This window comes from Carcharhinus amblyrhynchos, chromosome 3 (genome assembly GCF_965287045.1).
Source record: "Carcharhinus amblyrhynchos chromosome 3, sCarAmb.v2.hapA, whole genome shotgun sequence".
Taxonomy (NCBI): domain Eukaryota; kingdom Metazoa; phylum Chordata; class Chondrichthyes; order Carcharhiniformes; family Carcharhinidae; genus Carcharhinus; species Carcharhinus amblyrhynchos.
This window is the reverse complement of record NC_137326.1, coordinates 140,895,005-140,921,103: the sequence shown is the minus strand read 5'-3', so window position 1 is coordinate 140,921,103 and position 26,099 is coordinate 140,895,005. Positions and strand designations below refer to the sequence as shown.

Below are 26,099 nucleotides of genomic sequence, written 5' to 3'. Positions count from 1 at the left end.
CCTACTCCTGCTCCTATTTCTTATGTTCTTATGTTCAATTTAGGGAGTTGGGGTCCAAACTAAAGAGCAGGACCTCCAGGGTGGCACTCTCTGGGTTGCTGCCCAGTACCAACAGGGCAAAGAACGACGAGATCATGCAGCTGAATGCATGGTTGAGGGATTGGTGTAGGGTAGAGGGCTTTACTTTTGTGGATCACTGGGAGGTGTTTAGGAGAGAAGGGCAACTGTACAGGAGGGATGGGGAGAATTTGAACGGGAGGGGAACTAGTGTCTTAGCGGGGAGGTTAGCTGGGGTGTTTAGGAATGGTTTAAACTAATGGGGGGGGGGGGGGGATGGGTGTGGGAGAGAGTCGGGTGAAAGGAAAATTATCAGGGAGAAGGAGGTTCCGAGGGACACTCGTGGGTTGAACTGTGTCTGTTTCAATGCTAGGAGTGTGACAGGGAAAACGGATGAGCTTAGGGCCTTGATGTTTGTGAGGCAGTTGGATGTGGTGGCTGTAACGGAGACGTGGTTACGGGAAGGGCAGGACTGGCAGCTGAATGTTCCTGGGTACAAGTGTTTTAGGAGTGACAGAGGAGGGTTGAAGAGAGGTGGAGGGGTGGCACTGTTAGTAAAGGAAAACATCACAGTAGTGCAGAGGGAGGGCAATATGGAAGAGACAGGGATTGAGTCACTGTGGGTGGAGTTGAGAAATAAAAAGGGAGAGATTACGATGCTAGGGGTGTACTATAGGCCACCCAACAGCCCGAGGTCAGTGGAGGAAGGCATTTGCAGGGGCATTTTGGATAGGTGCAGGAAGAATAGGGTGGTTGTAGTGGGTGACTTTAATCTACCTGGAGTGAATTGGAGGGGGCCTAGAGCTGGGGGTACGGAGGGAGAGGAGTTTGTGAAATGTGTTTTGGAAGGGTCTCTAGAGCAGTATGTAACTAGTCCGACTAGGGGAGGGGCTATACTGGATTTAGTGTTGGGTAATGAGCCGGGGCAGGTGGTTGAGGTTGAGGTAGGCGAACATGTGGCTAACAGTGACCACAAGTCCGTCTACTTTAGGATAAAAATGGAAAGGGACGAGTGCCGGCCGAACGGGAGTGTGCTGAACTGGGGAAAGGCGAGCTATAGCAGGATTAGGAGGGAGCTGCAGGACACTGATTGGGAGGGACTGTTAGCTGGAAAGTCCACGGTTGGCAAGTGGGAGGCTTTTAAGGGCAAAATGAAATGGTTGCAGGGGAGGTATGTTCCAGTTAAGCGGAAGGATGGGAAAGGTAGGATTAGAGAGCCGTGGATTACAGGGGGTATTGAAGACTTGGTCAGGAAGAAGAGGGAGGCGTATGTTAGGTCGAAACGACTGGGTATGGAGAGTGCGCTGGAGGAATATAGAGAGAGTAGGAGGGAGCTAAAAAGGGGAATTAGAAGGGCAAAGAGAGGGCATGAAATGGCTTTGGCTGGTAGGATTAAGGAAAATCCAAAGGCATTTTATTCCTATATTAGGAGCAAGAGAGTAGTTAGAGGGAAAATGGATCCTCTTAGGGACAAAAGTGGAGAGTTATGTATTGAGTCGGAGGGAATGGGGGAGCTCCTGAATGAATACTTTGCGTCGGTATTCACGAAGGACAGGGGTTCAGAATCGTGCGGTCTCTCGGAGGGAGCGGAGGATCAGTTGCAGGAAATATCTATTACGAGGGAGGAAGTGCTAGGGCTTTTAGGTAGCGTAAGGACGGATAAAGCTCCGGGGCCTGATGGTATTTATCCCAGGCTGCTTAGGGAGGCGAAAGATGAAATTGCTGGGCCTCTGGCGCAAATCTTTGTCTCTTCTTTGGACACAGGTGAGGTCCCAAAAGACTGGAGGGTAGCAAATGTGGTACCGCTGTTTAAAAAAGGTAGTAGGGATAACCCTGGAAATTATAGACCGGTGAGTTTGACATCGGTGGTAGGGAAATTAATGGAAAAAATACTTAGGGGTAGGACTGGAGGGTCTTAATGACATTACTGTTACTAGAGAGGCGGTGCTCGACAGACTGGAGGGACTGATTGTGGACAAGTCCCCAGGACCGGATGGAATGCATCCGAGGGTTCTGAAAGAAATGGCGGAGGTGATAGTGGATGCCTTGGTGGTTATTTTCCAGACGTCGCTGGAATCCGGGGAAGTGCCGGAAGATTGGAAAGCGGCTAATGTTACGCCGTTGTTTAAGAAGGGTGGCAGGCAAAAGGCAGGGAATTATAGGCCAGATAGTTTAATGTCTGTTGTAGGTAAAATGTTAGAATCCGTCATCAAGGAGGAAATAGCGAGGCATCTTGAGAGGAATTGCTTGATAGAGCAGACGCAGCACGGTTTCATTAAAGGGAAGTCGTGTCTGACAAATTTACTGGAGTTCTATGAGGATGTGTCTAGGGCGGTGGATAGAGGAGAGCCGGTGGATGTGGTCTTTCTTGATTTTCAGAAGGCGTTTGACAAGGTACCTCACAAGAGGTTATTGCAGAAGGTCGAGGGACATGGAGTTGGGGGTAGGGTGTTAGCGTGGATAGAGGATTGGCTGTCAAATAGGAGGCAGAGAGTGGGGGTCAATGGGTGCTATTCGGATTGGCGGATGGTGACTAGTGGAGTGCCCCAGGGGTCGGTGCTGGGGCCTCAGCTTTTTACCATTTATATAGATGATCTGGAGGAGGGAACCGAGTGTATGGTGTCGAAATTTGCTGATGACACCAAGATTGGTGGAACGGCAAATTGTGCGGAGGGTGGTGAGAGTCTACAGAAGGATCTAGATAGGCTGGGCGAATGGGCCAGGAAATGGCAAATGGAATTTAATGTTGGCAAGTGCGAGGTGGTCCACTTTGGTAGGAATAATGGTAGGAAGGATTATTACTTACGTGGAGAAAAACTGCAGCAGGCGACGATGCAGAGGGACCTCGGGGTCCTTGTGCATGAGTCGCAAAAACCCAGCTTGCAGGTGCAGCAGGTGGTCAGGAAGGTGAATGGGATGCTGGCCTTCATAGCGAGGGGGATTGAATATAAAAGTAGGGAGGTCTTGCTGTGGCTGTATAGGGCATTGGTGAGGCCGCAGCTGGAGTACTGTGTGCAGTTTTGGGCGCCGTACTTACGCAAGGATATTTTGGCCTTGGAGGGAGTGCAGAGGAGGTTTACTAGGCTGATACCAGAGTTGAGGGGGTTGAGCTATGAGGAGAGGCTGAATAAACTAGGCTTGTACTCGTTAGAGTTTAGAAGAATGAGGGGAGATCTCATTGAGACGTATAAGATGATGAATGGGATGGATAGGATAGAGGTGGAGAGACTCTTCCCGCTCAGAAAGGATAGTAGGACTAGGGGGCACAGCCTCAAGATAAAGGGGGGGCGGTTTAGAACGGAGTTGAGGAGGAACTTCTTCACTCAAAGGGTGGTGAATCTCTGGAATTCTCTGCCCGTTGAAGTGGTGGAGGCTGCCTCGCTAAATATTTTTAAGACGCGGGTTGATGGGTTTTTGATAAGAGAGGGGATTAAGGGTTATGGGGAGAGGGCAGGAATGTGGAACTGAGCAGCGACAGATCAGCCATGATCTTATTGAATGGCGGGGCAGGCTCAAAGGGCTAGATGGCCTACTCCTGCTCCTATTTCTTATGTTCTTATGTTCTTATGTAGGATGTATGAGCATTTGGAACGTTGCGATCTGATTAGGGATACGCAACATGGCTTTGTTAGAGGGAGGTCTTGCCTTACGAATCTGGTGGAATTCTTTGAGGAGGTGACAAAAACGGTTGACGATGGGAGAGCCGTTGATGTCATCTATATGGATTTCAGTAAGGCGTTTGACAAAGTCCCTCATGGTAGGCTGGTAGAAAAGGTTAAGGCGCATGGGATACGAGGTCAGGTAGCTAGGTGGATTGAGAACTGGCTGGGAAATAGGAGACAGAGGGTAGTTGTGGAGGGGACTTTGTTGGGCTGGAGGCCAGTGACCAGTGGTGTGCCGCAGGGCTCAGTACTGGGACCTCTCCTCTTTGTAGTCTACATAAATGACTTGGAAGAGAGCGTAGGTGGTGTGATCAGCAAGTTTGCAGATGACACCAAGATGGCAGGGTTGGCGGGTACTGAACTGGATTGTCAGGTGATACAACAGGATATAGATAGGTTGGTGCAGTGGGCAGATAGGTGGCAGATGGAATTTAATCCTGACAAATGCGAGGTGATGCATTTTGGAAGGAATAATGCAGAGAGGAGCTATGTGATAAAAGGTAGGCCGATTAGGAGTATAGACATACAGAGGGACCTGGGAGTGCAGGTTCACAAATCCATGAAGGTTGCGACACAAGTGGAGAAGGTTGTTAGGAAGGCTTATGGAATGTTAGCCTTTATAGGAAGGGGTATAGAGTTTAAAAGCTGCCGTCTAATGCTTCAGTTGTATAGAACGTTGGTTAGACCGCATTTGGAGTACTACGTCCAGTTCTGGTCACCTTACTACCGGAAGGACGTGGAGTCTCTGGAGAGGGTTCAGAGGAGGTTTACCAGGATGTTGCCTGGCATGGAGGGGCTGGGTTACGAGGAAAGGTTGGAGAAACTGGGACTTTTCTCCTTGGAAAGACGGAGATTGAGGGGGGACATGATAGAGGTATATAAGATACTGAAGGGAATAGACAGAGTCAATAGTGAGAGACTGCTCCCTAGACTGGGTACAAATACGAGAGGTCATGATTTAAGGGTGAGGGGGGAGAGGTATAATTTGGATGTGAGAGGAAGGTTCTTTACGCAGAGAGTTGTGGGGGTATGGAACGCGCTACCGAGTAGGGTGGTGGAGGCAGGAACGTTGGACTCGTTTAAGGTTCAGTTAGACAGACACATGAGTGAAACGAGGATGGAGGGTTATGGTAGGGGTTATTAAATAAGGTCAGAACCTCGGGAGACACCGGAAAGGCAGGCTTGTAAGTTAACGTTTTTGTCTTTTTATTCCGCAGGTGTTGGTCCACTTCGTGTCAAACGAGGGGCATGCACACGGTGGGTCGTGCGTGGGCTGCTCTTGGAGGTTCTGGGAGTGGCCTAGTACTTCGTGTCGGTGTGTGTGCTTGATCCTGGACCGGTAGACGGGCACCGCAACAGCTCAGTGACTAGCACTGCTAGCTGTGCAGATACATGGATTTGGGCCTGTGTCTGTGGGAGTTTGTGCATTCTCCCTGTGGTTGCGTGGGTTTCCTCCGGGCGCTCCGGTTTCCTCCCACACCCCAAAGATGTGCTCTTAGGCTGATTGGTTTTACCAAATTGACACTATTCTCCCCTGAATCTGGCTAAGTTAGGGGTTCCATTTGTAGACACGCAGGGTAGAATAGGTGTAGGGTGATGCGGCGGCGCGGGCTCGTTGGGCTGAAGGGCCTGTTTCCCGTGCTGGGTTGTTCTTTGTTCTTTGTACCTACTCCCCTGCACCTTAAACCTGTGTCCTCTTGTGGCAGCCATTTCAGCCCTGGGAAATAGCCTCTGAGAATCCACTCGATCAATACCTCTCAACACCTTATAAACCTCTATCAGGTCACCTCTCATCCTTCGTCTCTCCGAGGAGAAAACACCGAGCTCTTTCAACGTATCCTCATAAGGCATGCCTCCCAATCCAGGCAACATCCTTGTAAATCTCCTCTGCACCCTTTCAATGGCTTCCACATCCTTCCTGTAGTGAGGCGACCAGAACTGCGCACAGTACTCCAAGTGGGGTCTGACAAGGGTCTTATAAAGTTGCAGCATTACCTCCCGACTCCTAAACTCAATCCCTCGATTGATGAAGGCCAGTACACCATACGCCTTCTTAACCACATACTCGACCTGCGAAGCCAATTTGAGAGTCCGATGAACCCGGACCCCAAGATCCTTCTGACCTTCCACACTGCCATGAGTCTTACCCTTAATATTATAGAACATTCCAGCGCAGTACAGGCCCTTTGGCCCTCGATGTTGCGCCGACCAGTGGAACCAATCTAATGACCCTCTAACCTAATCTATTCCAATGTTATCCATATGCCTATCCACTGACCATTTGAACACCCTTAAAGTTGGCGAGTCCACAACTGCTGCAGGCAGGGCATTCCACGACCTTACTACCCTCTGAGTAAAGAACCTACCTCTGACATCCGTCCATAATTACCACCCCTTAATTTAAAGCTATGTCCCCTCGTGTTAGCCATCAGCATCTGAGGTAAAAGGCTCTCACTGTCCACCCTATCCAATCCTTTGATCATCTTGTATGCCTCAATCAGGTCACCTCGTAACCTTCTTCTCTCCAATGAAAATAACCTCAAGTCCCTCAGCCTTTCCTCATAAGACCTTCCCACCATACCAAGCAACATCCTGGTAAACCTCCTCTGCACCCTTTCCAATGCCTCCACATCTTTCTTATAACGCGACGACCAGAACTGTATGCAATACTCCAAGTGCGGCCGCACCAGAGTTTTGTACAGTTGTAACATGACCTCACCGCTCCGAAATTCAATCCCTCTACCAATAAAAGCTAACACACCGTACGCCTTCTCAACAACCTTATCATTATATTGTGCCATCCCATTTGATCTGCCAAAATGTACCACTACACACTTATCTGGGTTGAAGTCCATCTGCCACTTCTCCTCCCAGTCTTGCATCCTATCAATGTCTCGCTGCAACTTCTGATATCCCTCCACACTATCCACAACACCGCCAACCTTATCAGCAAACTTACAATCCATCCCTCCACTTCCTCATCCAGATCATTTATAAAAAATCACAAACAGCAAGGGTCCCAGAACTCCCTGGGGCACTCCACTGGTGACCAACCTCCATGCAGAAAAAGACCCATCTACAACCAGTCTCTGCCTTCTGCAGGCAAGCCAGTTCTGGATCCTCAAAGCAACATCCCCCTGGATCCCATGCCCCCTCACTTTCTCAATAAGCCTTGCATGGGGGACCTTATCAACATCTTGCTGAAGTCCATATAAACCACATCCAACTCTCTTCCTTCGTCAATCTGTTTCATCACATTTTCAAAAAATTTAACGTTTGATAAGGTTCACCATGGAAGGCTTCTGCAGAAAATGCAGATGTATGGGATTGAGGGTGATTTAGGTAATTGGATCAGGAATTGGCTAGCAGATAGGAGACAGAGGGTGGTGGTTGATGGTAAGTATTCGTCATGGAGTTTAGTTACGAGTGCTGTGCCTCAGGGATCTGTTTTGGGGCCACTGCTGTTTGTAATTTTTATAAATGATCTGGATGAGGGTATAGTTGGGTGGATTAGTAAATTTGCTGATGACACCAAAGTCGGAGGTGTGGTAGATAGTGAGGAAGGGTGTCATAGTTTACAGGGAGACTTGGACAAATTGCAGAGCTGGGCCGAGAGGTGGCGGATGGAGTTTAATGCGGAAAAGTGTGAGGTAATTCACTTTGGCAGGAATAACAGATGTGTAGAGTATAGGGCTAACGGTAGGACTCTGAATAGTGTGGATGAACAGAGGGATCTAGGTGTATGTGTGCATAGATCCCTGAAAGTTGGGAATCAAGTAGATAAGGTTGTTAGGAAGGCGTACGGTGTCTTGGCGTTTATTGGTAGGGGGATTGAATTTAGGAGCCGCAGCGTCATGTTGCAACTGTACAAAACTCTGGTGCGTCCGCACTTGGAGTATTGTGTGCAGTTCTGGTCCCCACATTATAGGAAGGATGTGGAGGCTTTGGAGAGGGTGCAGAGGAGGTTTACCAGGATGAACATAAGAACATAAGAAATAGGAGCAGGAGTAGGCCATCTGGCCCTTCGAGCCTGCCCCGCCATTCAATAAGATCATGGCTGATCTGTCGTGGCTCAGTTCCACATTCCCGCCCTCTCCCCATAACCCTTAATCCCCTCTCTTATCAAAAACCCATCAACCCGCGTCTTAAAAAGATTTAGCGAGGCAGCCTCCACCACTTCAACGGGCAGAGAATTCCAGAGATTCACCACCCTTTGAGTGAAGAAGTTCCTCCTCAACTCCGTTCTAAACCGCCCCCCCTTTATCTTGAGGCTGTGCCCCCAGTCCTACTATCCTTTCTGAGCGGGAAGAGTCTCTCCACCTCTATCCTATCCATCCCATTCATCATCTTATACGTCTCAATGAGATCTCCCCTCATTCTTCTAAACTCTAACGAGTACAAGCCTAGTTTATTCAGCCTCTCCTCATAGCTCAACCCCCTCAACTCCGGAATCAGCCTAGTAAACCTCCTCTGCACTCCCTCCAAGGCCAAAATATTCTTGCGTAAGTACAGCGCCCAAACTGCACACAGTACTCCAGCTGCGGCCTCACCAATGGAGGGGAGGTCCTATGAGGAGAGACTGAGGGATTTGAGGTTGTTTTCGTTAGAAAGAAGGCGGCTAAGAGGAGATCTTATTGAAACATATAAGATGATTAGAGGTTTAGATAGGGTGGACAGTGATAGCCTTTTTCCTCGGATGGAGAAAGCTAGCACGAGGGGGCATGGCTTTAAATTAAGGGGGTGGTAGTTATAGGACGGATGTCAGGGGTAGGTTCTTTACCCAGAGGGTGGTGAGGGATTGGAATGCCCTGCCTGCTGCAGTTGTAAATGCGCCTAGTTTGGGGACGTTTAAGAGATCCGTGGATAGGTTTATGGATGGAAAGGGATTGGTTTAGGTTAGAGGGTCATTGCTTTTTAACTGGTCGGCGCAACATCGTGGGCCGAAGGGCCTGTTCTGCGCTGTAATGTTCTATGTTCTATTAACACCATCACTTTCCAAACCCCCTTCAAACAAAACAAAGCCAAAAAGCAGCCTTTCTGAAAATGCTGATTTGGTCTTTCTCCCCACAGATCTGTTGAGTTTCCCCAGAACTTTTCTGATTTTATTCTCACAAAGATGTGGAAATTGGAACTGCATTTCTCTAAAAGCCTTTGAGGTTGGAGCTTAATTGCAAATTCCAAAGCTGAGGTGGACAGATCTTGCCTCGGGCAGAGGATGTGAGAGTTATGGGACAAAAAGGGGCCAATGGAATTAAGATACAGCTCACCACGGTTTAATTAAATAGCAGAATAGAATCGAATCGCTGATTGGCCTAATCCTTTATTCCCTTTTTGTTCATTCCTGGGTTGTGGGCATTGCTGGTTGGTCAGCATTTGTTGCCCATCCCTAATTGCCCTCAAACTGAGCCATTCAGGGGGCAGTTCAGAGTCGACCCCATTGCTATGGATCTGGAGTCACATGTAGGCCAGGGAAGGATTTCCTTCCCTAAAGGGACATTAGTGAACCAGATGGATTTTTACAACAATCGACAATGGTTTCATTGTTATTATTACATTTTTAATTCCAGAGTTTTATTGAATTCAAATTGCACCAAATACCATGTGGGTTTTAAACAGCAGGGTCCCCAGTGTTATTTTGAGTCTCTGGAATACAATGATATGGAGATGCCAGTGTTGGACTGGGGTAAACACAGTAAGAAGTTTCACAACACCAGGCTAAAGTCCAACAGGTTTATTTTGAATCACCAGCTTTGCTCCCATGGAGTGCTCCTTCAAAGGCTCATAATTCCAAATAAACCAGTTGGACTTTAACAGGGTGTTGTGAAAATTCTTACTCTGTACTAGTCCAGCGAAAAAGCAGTGAAGATGGCACGGTGGCACAATAGTTAGCATTACTGCCTTACAACTCCAGGGACCCAGCATGGGTGAGAATGTGTCTGCATGGGTTTTCTCCGGGTGCTCCAGTTTCCTCCCACACTCCAAAGATGTCTAGGTTAGGTGGATTAGCCTTAGTACATGTATGGGGCTACAGAGGTAGGTTGGAGGAGAGGGCCTGGATAAGATACTCTCAGAGACGCAATGGGCAGAAATTTAGACTGGAAATTCTTGCTTGAGGTCAACAGACATTTCTACTGTCCACCCCTTGCCCGTTTCGATTCCGTGTGGGCGAGGCAGTAGAATTCCAGCATATGGGCTGAATGGCCTCTTCTGCACTGTAGGGATTCCATAATTCTATGAGAACCCCAAAACCATCAGCTTCCCGATCACTCGTATCAGTCATGTTGAAGCTCAGTGATTAATTTCAAAAAGAAAAGATTTCTCTTACCGAGCAGGCTGATTCGTCAAAGTTATTGCCCCAGACATAGACATTGACTAAAGTGCTGTTGGATTTCAAGGCATTTGCAAGAGCCACCAGACCAATGCCAGAGATGTTGTTCCGGGCCACAGACAATCTGGTGGGAAAAATTATCAAAGAATTCAGTAACTGGGTTTGAAATCTCTAAGCATCATTACTTCAATAACTTGCTGGCCTTCATAGCGAGGGGGATTGAATATAAAAGTAGGGAGGTCTTGCTGCAGCTGTATAGGGCATTGGTGAGGCCGCAGCTGGAGTACTGTGTGCAGTTTTGGGCGCCGCACCTGCGCAAGGATATTTTGGCCTTGGAGGGAGTGCAGAGGAGGTTTACTAGGCTGATACCGGAGTTGAGGGGGTTGAGCTATGAGGAGAGGCTGAATAAACTAGGCTTGTACTCGTTAGAGTTTAGAAGAATGAGGGGAGATCTCATTGAGACGTATAAGATGATGAATGGGATGGATAGGATAGAGGTGGAAAGACTCTTCCCGCTCAAAAAAGACAGTAGGACTAGGGGGCACAGCCTCAAGATAAAGGGGGGGCGGTTCAGAACGGAGTTGAGGAGGAACTTCTTCACTCAAAGGGTGGTGAATCTCTGGAATTCTCTGCCCGTTGAAGTGGTGGAGACTGCCTCGCTAAATATTTTTAAGAAGCGGGTTGATGGGTTTTTGATAAGAGAGGGGATTAAGGGTTATGGGGAGAGGGCGGGAAAGTGGAACTGAGCCACGACAGATCAGCCATGATCTTATTGAATGGCGGGGCAGGCTCGAAGGGCCAGATGGCCTACTCCTGCTCCTACTTCTTATGTTCTTATGTTCTTAAACAACGATCACAGAAGCCAAGACATTGTCTGAATTCAGGAAGAAATTAAATATAGCTCTTGGAGCTAAAGAGATCAAGAGATATGGGGCAAAGGGGGATCAGGATATTGAATTTGATGATCAGCCATGATTAAAATGAATGGCGGGGCAGGCTCGAGGGGCTGAACGGCCTCCCCTGCTTCTCGTTTCTACGCTTCTAAAAACACAAACAGGACTGTCCTCACAGGCATGTTGTTCCTGTCACATACAACTCATTTCTTCTGATCTTGATTCCACTATCTCTTCATTTGGCCAGTCTCTTTTCACCTACATTTGCGATTCTTCTGATGTCCTTCATCATAGCAACAATTTTCATTTTCTTGGCCTTAAACATTGCTTCTTCACTATGGATGTCCAATCCCTCTCCACCCCCAACCCCCACCAGGATGGTCTAAGGGCTGTCCGTTTGCCCCTTGAATAGAGACCCAAGCAATCCCCATTCACCACCAGGGTCTTGTCTGGACCTGGAAGCATTTATCAAGTTTGCTTCCAATTCGTAATCCTCTTTCGCCTTCACATGGCCCATCTCCAAAACATTCCTTCTCTTCCTTGACTTCTCTGTATCCACCAATATTCATTACAAGCTCACTGGCTCTTCATTAGACTCAGAGTCATAGAGGTTTACAGTATGGAAACAGGCCCTTCAGCCCAACTTGTTCATGCCGCCCTTTTTTTTTAAAGCCCCTAAGCTAATCCCAATTGCCTACATTTGACCCATATCCCTCTATACCCATCGTACCCATGTAACTATCTAAATGCATTTTCAAAGACAAAATTGTACCCGCCTCTACTACTGCCTCTGGCAGCTTGTTCTAAACACTCACCACCCTCTGTGTGAAAAATTTGCCCCTCTGGACACTTTTGTATCTCTCCCCTCTCATTAGAAACCTATGCCCTCTAGTTTTAGGCTCCCCTACCTTTGGGAAAAGATATTCACAATCTAGCTGATCTGTGCCCCTCATTATTTTATAGACCTCTATAAGGTCACCCCTCAGCCTCCTACACTCCAGAGAAAAAAGTCCCAGTCTATCCAGCATCTCCTTATAACCCAATCCATCAAGTCCCAGTAGCATCCTAGTAAATCTTTTCTGCACTCTTTCTAGTTTAATAATATCCTTTCTATAATAGGGTGACCAGAACTGTACACAGTATTCCAAGGGTGGCCTTACCAATGTCTTGTACAACTTCAATAAGACGTCCCAACTCCTGTATTCAATGTTCTGACCAATGAAACCAAGCATGCTGAATGCCTTCTTCACCACTCTGTCCACCTGTGACTCCACTTTCAAGGAGCTATGAACATGTATCCCTAGATCTCTTTGTTCTGTAACTCTCCCCAATACCCTACCATTAACTGAGTAAGTCCTGCCCTGGTTCAATCTACCAAAATACATCACCTCACATTTGTCTAAATTAAACTCCATCTGCCATTTGTCAGCCCACTGACCCAATTAGAACATAGAACATAGAACATTACAGCACAGAACAGGCCCTTCGGCCCACGATGTTGCGCCGACCAGTTACAAAACAATGACCCTCTAACCTAAACCAATCCCTTTTCGTCCATAAACCTATCCACGGATCTCTTAAACGCCCCCAAACTAGGCGCATTTACAACTGCAGCAGGCAGGGCATTCCAATCCCTCACCACCCTCTGGGTAAAGAACCTACCCCTGACATCCGTCCTATAACTACCCCCCCTTAATTTAAAGCTATGCCCCCTCGTGCTAGATTTCTCATCAGAGGAAAAAGGCTATCACTGTCCACCCTATCTAAACCTCTAATCATCTTATATGTTTCAATAAGATCCCCTCTTAGCCGCCTTCTTTCCAGCGAAAACAACCCCAAATCCCTCAGCCTCTCCTCATAGGACCTCCCCTCCATACCAGGCAACATCCTGGTAAACCTCCTCTGCACCCTCTCCAAAGCCTCCACATCCTTCCTATAATGTGGGGACCAGAACTGCACACAATACTCCAAGTGCGGCCGCACCAGAGTCGTGTACAGTTGCAACATGACGCTGCGACTCCTAAATTCAATCCCCCTACCAATAAACGCCAAGACACCGTATGCCTTCTTAACAACCTTATCTACTTGATTCCCAACTTTCAGGGATCTATGTACACATACACCTAGATCCCTCTGTTCATCCACACTATTCAAAGTCCTCCCGTTAGCCCTATACTCAACACATCTGTTATTCCTACCAAAGTGAACTACCTCACACTTCTCCGCATTAAACTCCAATTGATCAAGATCCCGTTGCAGTTGGAGATAACTTTCTTCACTGTCCACTATGCCACCAATCTTGGTGTCATCTGCAAACTTACTAACCATGCCTCCTATATTCTCATCCAAATCATTAATATAAATGACAAATAACAGTGGGCCCAGCACTGATCCCTGAGGTACACCGCTGGTCACAGGCCTCCAGTTTGAAAAGCAACTCTCTACAACCACCCTCTGGCTTCTGGCAACAAGCCAGTTTTGCATCCATTTAATATCTCACCCCGGATCCCGTGAGATTTAACTTTATGCAACAACTACCATTAGGATTATATTTGCTGGAGCATAGAAGAATGAGGGAGGATCTCATAAAAACCTAGAAAATTCTAACAGGATTAGACAGGGTAGATGCAGGGAGAATATTCCCGATCGTGGGGGAGTCCAGAACCAGGGGGTCACAGTCTGAGGATACAAAGTAGACCATTTAGGACAGAGGTGAGGAGACATTTCTTCACTCAGAGAGTGGTGAGCCTGTGGAATTCATTACCACAAAATGTAGTTGAGGCTAAAACATTGAATGTTTTAAAGAAGGAGTTAGGTACAGCTCTTGAGGTAAAAGGGATCACTGTATATGGGGGCAAAGCAGAATTAGATTCTATCCTCTGTTCTACAAAATAAAATCCATCACACTTCTTCCAGCTGAGGCCGCAGCTGGAGTACTGTGTGCAGTTTTGGGCGCCACACCTGCGCAAGGATATTTTGGCCCTGGAGGGAGTGCAGAGGGGGTTTACTAGGCTGATGCCGGAGTTGAGGGGGTTGAGCTATGAGGAGAGGCTGAATAAACTAGGCTTGTACTCGTTAGAGTTTAGAAGAATGAGGGGAGATCTCATTGAGACGTATAAGATGATGAATGGGATGGATAGGATAGAGGTGGAGAGACTCTTCCCGCTCAAAAAAGACAGTAGGACTAGGGGGCACAGCCTCAAGATAAGGGGGAGGCGGTTTAGAACGGAGTTGAGGAGGAACTTCTTCACTCAAAGGGTGGTGAATCTCTGGAATTCTCTGCCCGTTGAAGTGGTGGAGGCTGCCTCGCTAAATATATTTAAGACGTGGGTTGATGGGTTTTTGATAAGAGAGGGGATTAAGGGTTATGGGGAGAGGGCGGGAAAGTGGAACTGAGCCACGACAGATCAGCCATGATCTTATTGAATGGCGGGGCAGGCTCGAAGGGCTAGATGGCCTACTCCTGCTCCTATTTCTTATGTTCTTATGTTCTTAGCTCTGAAGAAAAGTCATTCAGACTCAAAGGGAGGTATTTCCTCTTCCTGTCTGCCATGGGAATTATAACGGGTAGGGAGGGGGGGCTTGGAGGGGGAGGGCTGGTGGTGGTGGGTGGGGGGAGGGGGCGGTCCTGCAAGGATCTGCTGGACTCGGGTGGGATTTTTCGGCTTTGGGGCGAGAAAGTCCTGCCAAAATGTTTTACTCTCTCCAGATGAGTATATTTGATTTGATTTATTATTGTCACATGTATTAATCTTATGATGCTAGTGTACCTTGAAGAAACATATTTTTCTTAAGTCATGTTCTTTGCTATTAAACAGCTTCAGTTTTTTTTATTGTTGCCGGGCTATCTGGTTAGAAGTCCTTTTATTGCTGCTTCAGTGGCTTAAATGGGGTTTTGTTTATTTTTACTCGGAGCCTCAGATACTTCCTGGAATATTTTATGACCCTGCATTGTGAAAGGGAAGATTGATTGACAACTCAGAAGGTTCTTCCCCAGAAAAATCTAAGGATTCTTTTTCAGTTTTAGGAATGAAGGGGTGGAATCAGACTGAAAAGCTGTGTTCCTCTTTCCCTGGTATTAGAAATTCTGCTGACAAGCTGGAAGCAAGGTTCCTGGCCTTCCTGGAGTGGAAAAAATCTGCTATTGATGTCTATCTGGAGTCTCTCTCTCTCTCCACATTGCTTTGGTAAGCTACTCTGACTTCAAGCCGGTCGGTGTGTATATTCAGAGATCTGCTGGAAGTTACAGGACTGAGAAAATGAAGTCAGAGTTTCAGAATCGTGTGAACATTTGTATTTTCTGTGCTAAACCTGTGGCAAGGGTTTTGTTTCGGGAAGTTTGTTTGATTGGAACATTTCCCATATTCATTAAGGGTTATACAATATCCCGATTTTTTTTGTTTCTAATGTGTAAAAGTCATTGTTAATTTTCTTTCTATACATGTTAACCATATACTTAAATAAACTTTGTTTGATAAAGCTTCCTTGTGGGTCATTTGAATCATACCTGAAGTGAAACATCTCATGCTTACCCGAGCCAAATTCAAATTGCAAAACTTATGATCCAGGCAGACTTCATAAAATACTGTGGAGTTTCTGACCTGAATTACAACAGTATACAGTAGAAAGTATTATTTCTTGCGTGCTATACAGATGAAGCATACTGTTCATAGAGAAGGAAACGTGAGAGTGCAGAATGTGGTGTTACAGTCATAGCCAAGGTGTGGAGAAAGATCAACTTAATGTGAGGTAGGGCCATTCAAATGTCTGACAGCAGCAGGGAAGAAGCTGTTCTTGAGTCAGTTGGTACGTGACCTCAGACTTTGGATTGTTTTCCCAATGGAGGAAGGTGGAAGAGAGAATGTCCGGGGTGTGTGGGGTCTTTAATTATGCCGGCTGCTTTGCTGAGGCACTGGGAAGTGTAGGCAGAGTCAATGGATGGGAGGCTGGGACAGACTGGGCTTCGTTCATGATCCTTTGTAGTTTATTGTGGCTTTGGGCAGAGCAGGAGCCCATACCAAGCTGTGATACAACCAGAAAGAATGATTTCTATGGTGCATCTGTAAAAGTTGGTGAGAGTCATAGCGGACATGCTGAATTTCCTTAGCCTCCTAATAAAGTAGAGGTGTTGGTGGGCTTCCTTAACTATAGTATCGGCATGGAGAGACCAGGACAAGTTGTTGGTGATCTGGACACCTAAAAACTTGAAGCTCTCGACCATTTCCGCAATGATGTAGAGAGGGGCATGGCCTCCACACGCTTCCTGAAGTCGATGACTGTCTCCTTCAGCCAGATCTGCTGAAATAATTCAGCATTTTCTGGTTTAACTTATGATATTTTGGGGGATTTGGTAATTCTATTTAATATTACGAAGGTCTACTTGGTTTCTCTCTTCCTGGAGGTGGTCATTGCCTGGCACTTAACAGGAATGTTACTTTCCATTTGTTAGCCCAAGCTAGGATGTTGTCCAGGTGTGACTGTACGTAGGCTTGCACCAGTTCAATATCTGAGATGAGCAATTAGCAGTGAACATCTTCACTCTGACCTTAAGATGAAGAAATTTATTGATGAACATAGTTAGGCCTCAATCTCTACCCTGAGGAATTCAGGCAATGATGTCCTGGAGCTGAGATGATTGACCTCCGACTACCGCAACCATCTGCCCTTGTGCCAGTGGAGAGTTTTCCCTGATTGCCATTGACTCCAGTTTCACTTGGGTTCCTTGCTCAGTCAAAGTAGTAGGAGGGATTATTATTTAAAGGGCGAAAAGCTGCAGCATGCTACGGTGCAGAGGGACCTGGGGGTCCTTGTGCACAAATCACAAAAACCCAGTCTGCAGGTGCAGCAGGTGATCAGGAAGGCGAATGGAATGTTGGCCTTTATAGCGAGGGGGATAGAATATAAAAGCAGGGAGGTCTTGCTGCAACTGTACAGGGCACTGGTGAGGCCGCAGCTGGAGTACTGTGTGCAGTTTTGGTCGCCGCACTTACGGAAGGATATATTGGCCTTGGAGGGAGTGCAGAGGAGGTTCACTCGGCTGATACCGGAGATGAGGGGGTTGGACTATGAGGAGAGATTGAATAGACTGGGTCTGTACTCGTTGGAGTTTAGAAGGCTGAGGGGGGATCTTATAGAGACGTATAAGATAATGAAAGGGATGGATAGGGTAGAGGTAGAGAGATTCTTCCCACTTAGAAAGGATAGCAGGACTAGAGGGCACAGCCTCAAGATAAGGCGGGAGGGGGTGGCAGTTTAGATCAGAGTTGAGGAGGAACTTCTTCACTCAAAGGGTGGTGAATCTCTGGAAGTCTCTGCCCGTTGAAGTGGTGGAGGCTACCTCGCTGAATATATTTAAGTCACGGGTAGATAGGTTTCTGATAGACAGGGAATTAAGGGTTATGGGGAGAAAGCGGGAAAGTGGAACTGATCCACTTCAGATCAGCCATGATCTTATTGAATGGCGGGGCAGGCTCGGAGGGCTAGCTGGCCTACTCCTGCTCCTATTTCTTATGTTCTTATATTCTTATGAATGCAGCCTTGATGTCAAGGGCTGTCACTCTCACCTCACCTCTGACATTCAGCTCTTTTGTCTAGGTTTAAACCGAGGTTGGGACAAGGTCAGGAGCTGAGTGACCCTGGTGAAACCCAAACTAGACGTCACTGAGCAGGTTATTCCTGAGTAAGTGCCACTTGGTAGCACTGTCAATAATACCTGCTGATGATTGAGAGTAGACTGATTGGCTGGTAATTGGCTGGGTCGGATTTGCCCTGTTTCTTGTCTGCAGGACATATCTGGGCAATTTTCCACATTGCCAGGTAGATGCTAGTGTTGTAGTTGTACTGGAACAGCTTGGTTTGGGACATGGAACATTCTGGAATACAATTCTTCAGTGGGATGGTGTTTGGACATTAGTTGCATAATCCTTGATATCCGAATGAATCAAATATCTCCTGATTTCACTCTTGAATTTCTGGATTGACATCCAGCATCCATGGCTTTTGTTTATCGATTTGAAATGGCACAGAAATAGGCCATTCAGCCCAGTTGAATTTATGCTGCAGACAAGCGTCCTTCCTCATCTCCTCACTCTATCAGCATATCCCTTGCATCATTTCTCCTTCTTGTGTTTATTTAGTTTCCCCTAAAAGGCAACATCTAAATATTGCCTGTTCCAATCTGTCTCTGGTTACAGAGGTTTTCCTGTCTTCTCTGTTAGATTTATTCATGACTATTTTACATTTATGGCCCTCAGTTCTGGTCTCAGCCACAAGTGGGGAATGTAACTGTTGGAAATCTATAATGTGTGCGATTAAATCCTGAGCCTCTGTCTGATTCTCAGGGTTATCTGCAGCCTCAGGACTGACTGGACTAACCTACAAATCCCAGGGCAGAATATTTTTGTGAGCTGATTTTGGGGCTTTGGTTACATACAATTTGTGATTGTCACACCTGCTCCAGATAATTGTTGTATTATAGAAAATAGGAGCAGGAGGAGGCCATTCAGCCCTTTGAGCCTGTTCTGTCATTCATTATGATCAGGGCTGATATCAATAGCCTAATACGATTGATTCATTCGTGCTAACCCTTAAAGCAGCATAAGACAATTCATTATGCACAAGGAACAGAAAAAAGCCCCTCAAACTTGTTATAGAATCATAGAGCAACGCAGTATGGAAACAGGCCCTTTAGCCCAACTGGTCCAAGCTGAACATAGTGCCCTCCCCGCTAATGTTCTCCCAGTCAAGGAGAAATGGAGAGTGGAACATAGGAGAACCTGCCATTCCCGGGATCGGGCAGCAGATTTATCTCAGCATCAATCCCAGGAAGATTCTTCATGGTTAATTTGGGGGTGAGAAGGTCTCAATGTAGAATTCCTGCCCGTTGATGGCAGCTGTGAATCAGACTGATTAATGAACTTGAATTGGCTGAAGCCAGAGGGTGGTTGTAGAGGGGTGTTTTTCAAACTGGAGGCCTGTGACCAGCGGTGTGCCTCAGGGATCAGTGCTGGGCCCCCTGTTATTTGTTATTTATATTAATGATTTGGATGAGAATATAGGGGGCATGGTTAGTAAGTTTGCAGATGACACCAAGATTGGTGGCACGGTGGACAGTGAAGAAAGTTATCTCCAATTGCAACGGGATCTTGATCAATTGGGCCAGTGGGCTGACGAATGGCAGATGGAGTTTAATTTAGATAAATGTGAGGTGATACATTTTGATAGATTGAACCAGGGCAGGACTCACTCAGTTAATGGTAGGGCGCTGGGGAGAATTCCAAAACGAAGAGATCTCAGGGTACATGTTCATAGCTCCTTGAAAGTGAACTCACAGGTGGATAGAGTGGTGAAGAGGCATTCGGCATGCTTGGTTTCATTGGTCAGAACATTGAATACAGGAGTTGGGACGTCTTGCTGAAGTTGTACAAGACATTGGTAAGGCCACATTTGGAATACTGTGTACAGTTCTGGTCACCCTATTGTAGAAAGAATGTTATTAAACTGGAGAGAGAGCAGCAAAGATTTACTGGGATGCTACCGGGACTTGATGGTTTGAGTTATAAGGAGGTTAAATAGACTGGGATTTTATTTTCTGGAGTGTTCTTATAGAGATCAATAAAATAATGAAGGGCACAGATCAGCTAGATAGTCAATATCTTTTCCCAAAGGTAGGGGAGTCTAAAACTAGAGGGCATAGGTTTAAGGTGAGAGGGGAGAGATACAAAAGTGTCCAGAGGGGCAATTTTTTCACTCAGAGGGTGGTGAGTGTCTGAAACAAGCTGCCAGAGGTAGTAGTAGAGGCGGATATAATTTTATCTTAAAAAGCATTTCGATAGTTACATGGGTAAGATGGATATAGAGTGATATGGGCTAAAGGCGGGCAATTGGGACTAGCTTAGGGATTAAAAAAAGGGGCAACATGGACAAGTTGGGCTGGAAACCTCCATGCTGTAAACCTCGATGACTCTGTGAATTATTTCATACCAATTATCCAAACCCATCAGAGTTCAGGATGTTCTGAGTTACTGAGGATTCTCCACTCCTCCCGAAGACCACCCACAAAACACTATCAGCTTTACCTGTGGCCCCGTAGGGTGAGCAGTCTCTATTATCATCGCTGCAATTGTTCAACATCCCATTTTTGCCTCCAATTACAGTGCACCCCCCCCACCCCCCACCCCACCCAATGCCCTGACATTGCTGGCAAACCCCTCCTCACAAACCCCTCCTCACCCACTCATCCTGTCCTTGAGAGTTTTACATTCAGTTCTGGAGCTGGTGAGAGTAATCCCTCAGCAAGGGAAACATGTAAAACCTAACTGGTTTTCTTTTCCTGGAATAAGCTCCAGGTGTTAAAACAAACATTTGTTAGTGGTTAGTGGAAAAAACTCTTTTCCTAAGTTAGTGAATTGTGAATCAAAGAGATTTTAAGAATTAATTTTATGGGATATGGGTGTCGCTGGTTTGGTCAGCATTTATTGCCTGTCCCTAACTGCCCTCCATTTCAGAGTAAACCACACTGCTGTGGCTCTGGAGTCACATATAAGGAGACCAGGTAAGGATGGCAGATTTCCTTCCCAAAAGGACGTCAGTGAACCAGATGGGTTTTTATGACAACAATCACTAGGCTTTAAATTCCAAATTGTTTATTAAATTCAAATCTCACCATCTACGGTGACAGGATTTAAACTCTGGCCCCCAGATCTTGCCCTGGATTATTGGTCCAATGACAATACCACTTCACCACTGCTTCCCCTTTGTCCCAAATCATTCTGTTTATCCCGTTAGAGTTTGCAGAGATAAGTTCAGAGAGCTCGGCGACTCACGCTAACAGCTGGTCATTCATGTAGCGAATGGCTTCACTGATGTAAACCAACCCATCATCTTCAATTCTGTTTGCCGACAGATCCAGAATCTTCAATGGAGTATTTCGTTTCAGCAGCTCAGCCAATGACTTTGCTCCGTCCGAGGAGATCTGGTTACTGACACAACACATCCAATCATTTGTCTTTATTGCACATTCAGAGAAATCCAGAGGATAATCTTTCATATCAGTCTCAGGGCAAGTGCCCACTTCCGTCCCCCCTGCTCTGCCACCGCCACCCCACACCACCCTCCCACCCCATTACCTACTTAACAAGCCCAAAGAGGTGTGAGATAGAGAGGGGGAGGTAGAGGGAGGGAGATCCAGTGCATTGGGCCCAGGCAGCTGATGTTATGGCCACAAAGAATGCAGAGAATAAAATGAGGATGCCTGATAAGCCAAACTTGGAGGAGCGTGTATATCACAGAGTGTTAGAGAATGGAATGAGATTGCAAAGCCCGGGGGCAATGAGAGCTTGGAGCAATTCAACCACAACAATAAAAATACTTTAAATCCGAAATGTTGTCAGATCAGAAGGCAGTTTGACTCAGTGACCAGATGGAATGCTGCATGTTGGTGTGTAAGCAGCAGAGCTTTAATAGAACATAGAACATAGAACATAGAACATTACAGCGCAGAACAGGCCCTTCGGCCCACGATGTTGCGCCGACCAGTTACAAAAACAATGACCCACTAGCCTATACCAATCCCTTTTCGTCCATAAACCTATCCAGAGATCTCTTAAACGCCCCCAAACTAGACGCATTTACAACCGCAGCAGGCAGGGCATTCCAATCCCTCACCACCCGCTGGGTAAAGAACCTACCCCTGACATCCGTCCTGTAGCTACCCCCCCTTAATTTAAAGCCATGCCCCCTCGTGCTAGCTTTCTCCATCCGAGGAAAAAGGCTATCACTATCCACCCTATCTAAACCTCTAATCATCTTATATGTTTCAATAAGATCCCCTCTTAGCCGCCTTCTTTCCAACGAAAACAACCCTAAAGCCCTCAGTCTCTCCTCATAGGACCTCCCCACCATACCAGGCAACATCCTAGTAAACCTCCTCTGCACCCTCTCCAACGCCTCCACATCCTTCTTGTAATGCGGGGACCAGAACTGCACACAGTACTCCAAGTGCGGCCGCACTAGAGTAGTGTACAGTTGCAACATTACACTGCGACTCCTAAATTCAATCCCCCTACCAATAAACGCCAAGACACCGTACGCCTTCTTAACAACCTTATCTACTTGATTCCCAACTTTCAGGGATCTATGTACACACACACCTAGATCCCTCTGTTCATCCACACTATTCAAAGTCCTCCCGTTAGCCCTATACTCGACACATCTGTTGCTCCTACCAAAGTGAATTACCTCACACTTCTCCGCATTAAATTCCATCCGCCACCTCTCGGCCCAGCTCTGCAACCTATCTAAGTCTTCCTGCAGACTATGACACCCTTCCTCACAATCTACCACACCTCCAACTTTGGTGTCATCAGCAAATTTACTAATCCACCCAACTATACCCTCATCCAGATCATTAATAAAAATTACAAACAACAGTGGCCCCAAAACAGATCCCTGAGGCACACCACTCGTAACTGTACTCCATGATGAATATTTACCATCCACCACCACCCTCTGTCTCCTATCTGATAGCCAATTCCTGATCCAACTTCCTAGATTACCCACAATCCCATACATCTGCATTTTCTGCAGAAGCCTACCATGGTGAACCTTATCGAACGCCTTACTAAAATCCATGTATACCACGTCAACTGCCTTGCCCCCATCCACCTCTTTGGTCACCTTCTCAAAAAACTCAATAAGGTTAGTAAGGCACGACCTACCCGCTACAAAACCATGCTGACTATTTCTAATCAATTCATTACACTCCAAATAACTATAAATCCTATCCCTAATAATTTTTTCTAAAACCTTGCCCACAACAGAAGTAAGACTCACCGGTCTATAATTCCCGGCAAAGTCTCTGTTCCCCTTCTTAAACAATGGGACAACATTCGCTATCCTCCAATCCTCCGGGACTACACCAGAGACCAATGACGACCTGAAGATCTGAGCCAGAGGCTCTGCAATCACCTCTCTAGCCTCCCAGAGAATCCTAGGGAAGATCCCATCCGGACCAGGGGACTTATCTATTTTCAGCCCCTCAAGAATTTCCAGCACATCCCCTTTATCAACCGTAATACTGTCTATTTTACACCCCTGCAACCCAATGTCCTCCTCAGCTATATTCATGTCCCCCTGCGTGAACACCGAAGAGAAATATTGGTTCAATACTTCTCCAATCTCCTCCGGTTCCACACACAACTTCCCCCTGCTGTCTGTAACTGGCCCTAATCTTGCCCTGACCAACCTTCTGTTCTTGACATACCTATAGAACGCCTTAGGATTCTCCTTAATCCTATCAGCCAAAGTCTTCTCATGTCCTCTTTTAGCCCTTCTCAACTCACTCTTCAACTCCCTCCTAGCCAATCTAAAGCTTTCTAGTGCACTATCTGAGCCCTCCAATCTCATCCGAACATAAGCCTCCTTTTTCTTTTTAACCATCGACTCAACTCTTTTAGTGCACCACGGTTCCCTAGATCTACCAAATCCACCATGCCTGACAGGGACATACCTATCAAGGACTCGCAGTAGCTGCTCCTTGAAAAAACTCCACATTTCAGACGTTCCCAGTCCCTGTAATCCCCTAATCCAATCCATGCTTCCTAATTCACTCCTGATAGCCTCATAATCGCCCTTACCCCAGCTAAAATTGCTGACCCGAGGTTCATGCCTATCTCTTCCCATCACTAAGGTGAACGTAACCGAATTGTGGTCACTATCACCAAAATGCACACCAACTTCCAAGTCTAGCACCTGGTCTGGCTCATTTCCCAGCACCAAATCCAATATAGCCTCACCTCTAGTTGGCCTGTCTACATACTGAGACAAAAAACCTTCCTGCACGCTTTGTACAAACACTGACCCCTCTAGCGAGCTAGAACTAAAGCAACTCCAATCAATATTCGTAAAGTTAAAGTCCCCCATAACAATTACCCTATTACTTTCACTCCTAACCAGGATCGTCTCCGCAATCCTTTCCTCAACCTCTCTAGAACTTTTAGGAGGTCTATAAAAGACTCCCAACAGGGTGACCTCTCCTCTCCTATTTCTAATCTCCGCCCATACTACCTCAACTGACAAGTCCTCATCAAACTTTCTCTCCGACACTGTGATACAGTCCTTGACTAGCAATGCTACCCCACCCCCCCTTCTACCTTCTTCTCTACTCCGACTAAAGCATTTGTACCCCGGAACCTGCAACATCCATTCCTGACCCTGCTCTATCCATGTCTCAGAAATGGCCACAACATCAAAGTCCCAGGTACTGATCCACGCTGCAAGTTCATCCACTTTATTGCGAATACTCCTCGCATTAAAGTACATAGAACATAGAACATAGAACACTACAGCACAAACAGGCCCTTCGGCCCACGAGTTGCGCCGATCACATCAACACCTACCAACCTACAGACCTATCTATAACCCTCAATCTCATTAAACCCCATATACTCATCCAGAAGTCTTTTAAAAGACCCCAGCGAGTTCGCCTCCACCACCACTGACGGCAGCCGATTCCATTCACTCACCACCCTCTGAGTGAAAAACTTACCCCTAACATCACTTCTGAACTTCCCTCCTTGCACCTTAAATCTGTGTCCTCTCGTAGCAACCATTTCAACCCGGGGAAATAGCCTCTGAGAGTCCACCCTATCTATTCCTCTCAACATTTTATAAACTTCTATCAGGTCGCTTCTCAACCTTCGTCTCTCCAGGGAAAAGAGACCCAGCTCCCTCAACCTAACTTCATCAGGCATGCCTCCCAGTCCAGGCAACATCCTTGTAAATCTCCTCTGTACCCTCTCAATAGCTTCTACATCTTTCCTATAGTGAGGCGACCAGAACTGCGCACAATACTCCAAATGAGGCCTGACAAGGGTCTTATAAAGTTGCAGCATTACCTCCCGACTCCTAAACTCAAACCCTCGATTAATGAAGGCCAGTACACCATATGCCTTCTTGACCACCTCTTCCACCTGCGAGGCCGATTTAAGAGTCCTGTGGACCCGGACCCCTAGATCCTTCTGCTCTTCAACACTACTAAGACTCCTGCCCTTGATAGTGTACTCGTTCATCCCGTTGGTTCTGCCAAAATGGATGACTACACATTTCTCCGTGTTGAAGTCCATCTGCCACTTCTCCGCCCAGTCCTGCATCCTATCTATGTCCTGCTGCAACTTTTGCCATCCTTCCAGACCATCCACAACACCACCGACCTTCGTGTCATCAGCGAACTTACTTACCCATCCCTCCACTTCCTCATCTAGGTCATTTATGAAAATGACAAACAACAAGGGTCCTAGAACAGATCCCTGGGGCACTCCGCTGGTGACTGACCTCCATTCAGAAAAAGCCCCATCCACAACCACTCTCTGCCTTCTGCAGGCAAGCCAGTTCTGGATCCACAAGGCCAAAGGCCCTTGGATCCCATGCCCTCTCACCTTCTCAAGCTTTAGATAAGTTTCAGTTTACAGGAGGCGCAAATTGAGCACTTGGACAGGAGACATTGTAATCGGTCCAGGGAGAAAGAAAACGTGGATTTGGATTTCAGTAGCAGATGAACTGGCATTGAGTCATAGAGGTTAATAGCATGGAACCAGGCCGTTCAGCCCAACTCATCCATGCTGCCCTTTTTAAACCCCAAAGCTAATCCCAATTGTCTGTGTTTGGCCCATATTTTTCTATACCCATCGTACCCATGTACCTGTCTAAATGCTTTCTAAAGGATATGATTGTACCTGCCTTTACTACTACCTCTGGCAGCTTGTTCCAGACACTCACCACCCTCTGTGTGAAAAAACTGCTCCTCTGGACACTTTTGTATCTCTCCCCTCTCACCTTAAACCTCTGCCCTCTAGTTTTAGACTCCCCTACCTTTGGGAAAAGATATTGACTATCTAGCTGATCTGTGCCCCTCATTATTTTATAGACCTCTATAAGATCACCCCTCAGCCTCCTACGCTCCAGAGAAAAAGTCCCAGTCTATTCAGCCTCTCCTTATAACTCAAACCATCAAGTCCCAGTAGCATCCTCGTAAATCTTTCCTGCACTCTTTCTAGTTTAATAATATCCTTTCTATAATAGGGTGACCAGAATTGCACACAGTATTCCAAGTGTGACCTTACCAATGTCTTGTACAACTTCAACAAGACATCCCAACTCCTG

The 26,099-nt window shown here is 46.6% G+C and overlaps 1 protein-coding gene across 2 annotated transcripts in view; it reads right to left on the bottom strand.

The window, feature by feature from the left end:
* Nucleotides 1–26,099, bottom strand: part of lrrc34 (leucine rich repeat containing 34) — a 112,072-nt gene that overhangs the window by 6,000 nt on the left and 79,973 nt on the right. For both annotated transcript variants that reach the window (XM_080186147.1, XM_080186148.1), the window contains 2 exons: nucleotides 20,765–20,920; nucleotides 10,045–10,171 (listed from right to left, as the gene is read on the bottom strand). In XM_080186147.1, coding sequence (XP_080042273.1) covers nucleotides 10,045–10,171; nucleotides 20,765–20,920 — 283 coding nt within the window. The remainder of the gene's footprint in view (nucleotides 1–10,044; nucleotides 10,172–20,764; nucleotides 20,921–26,099) is intronic.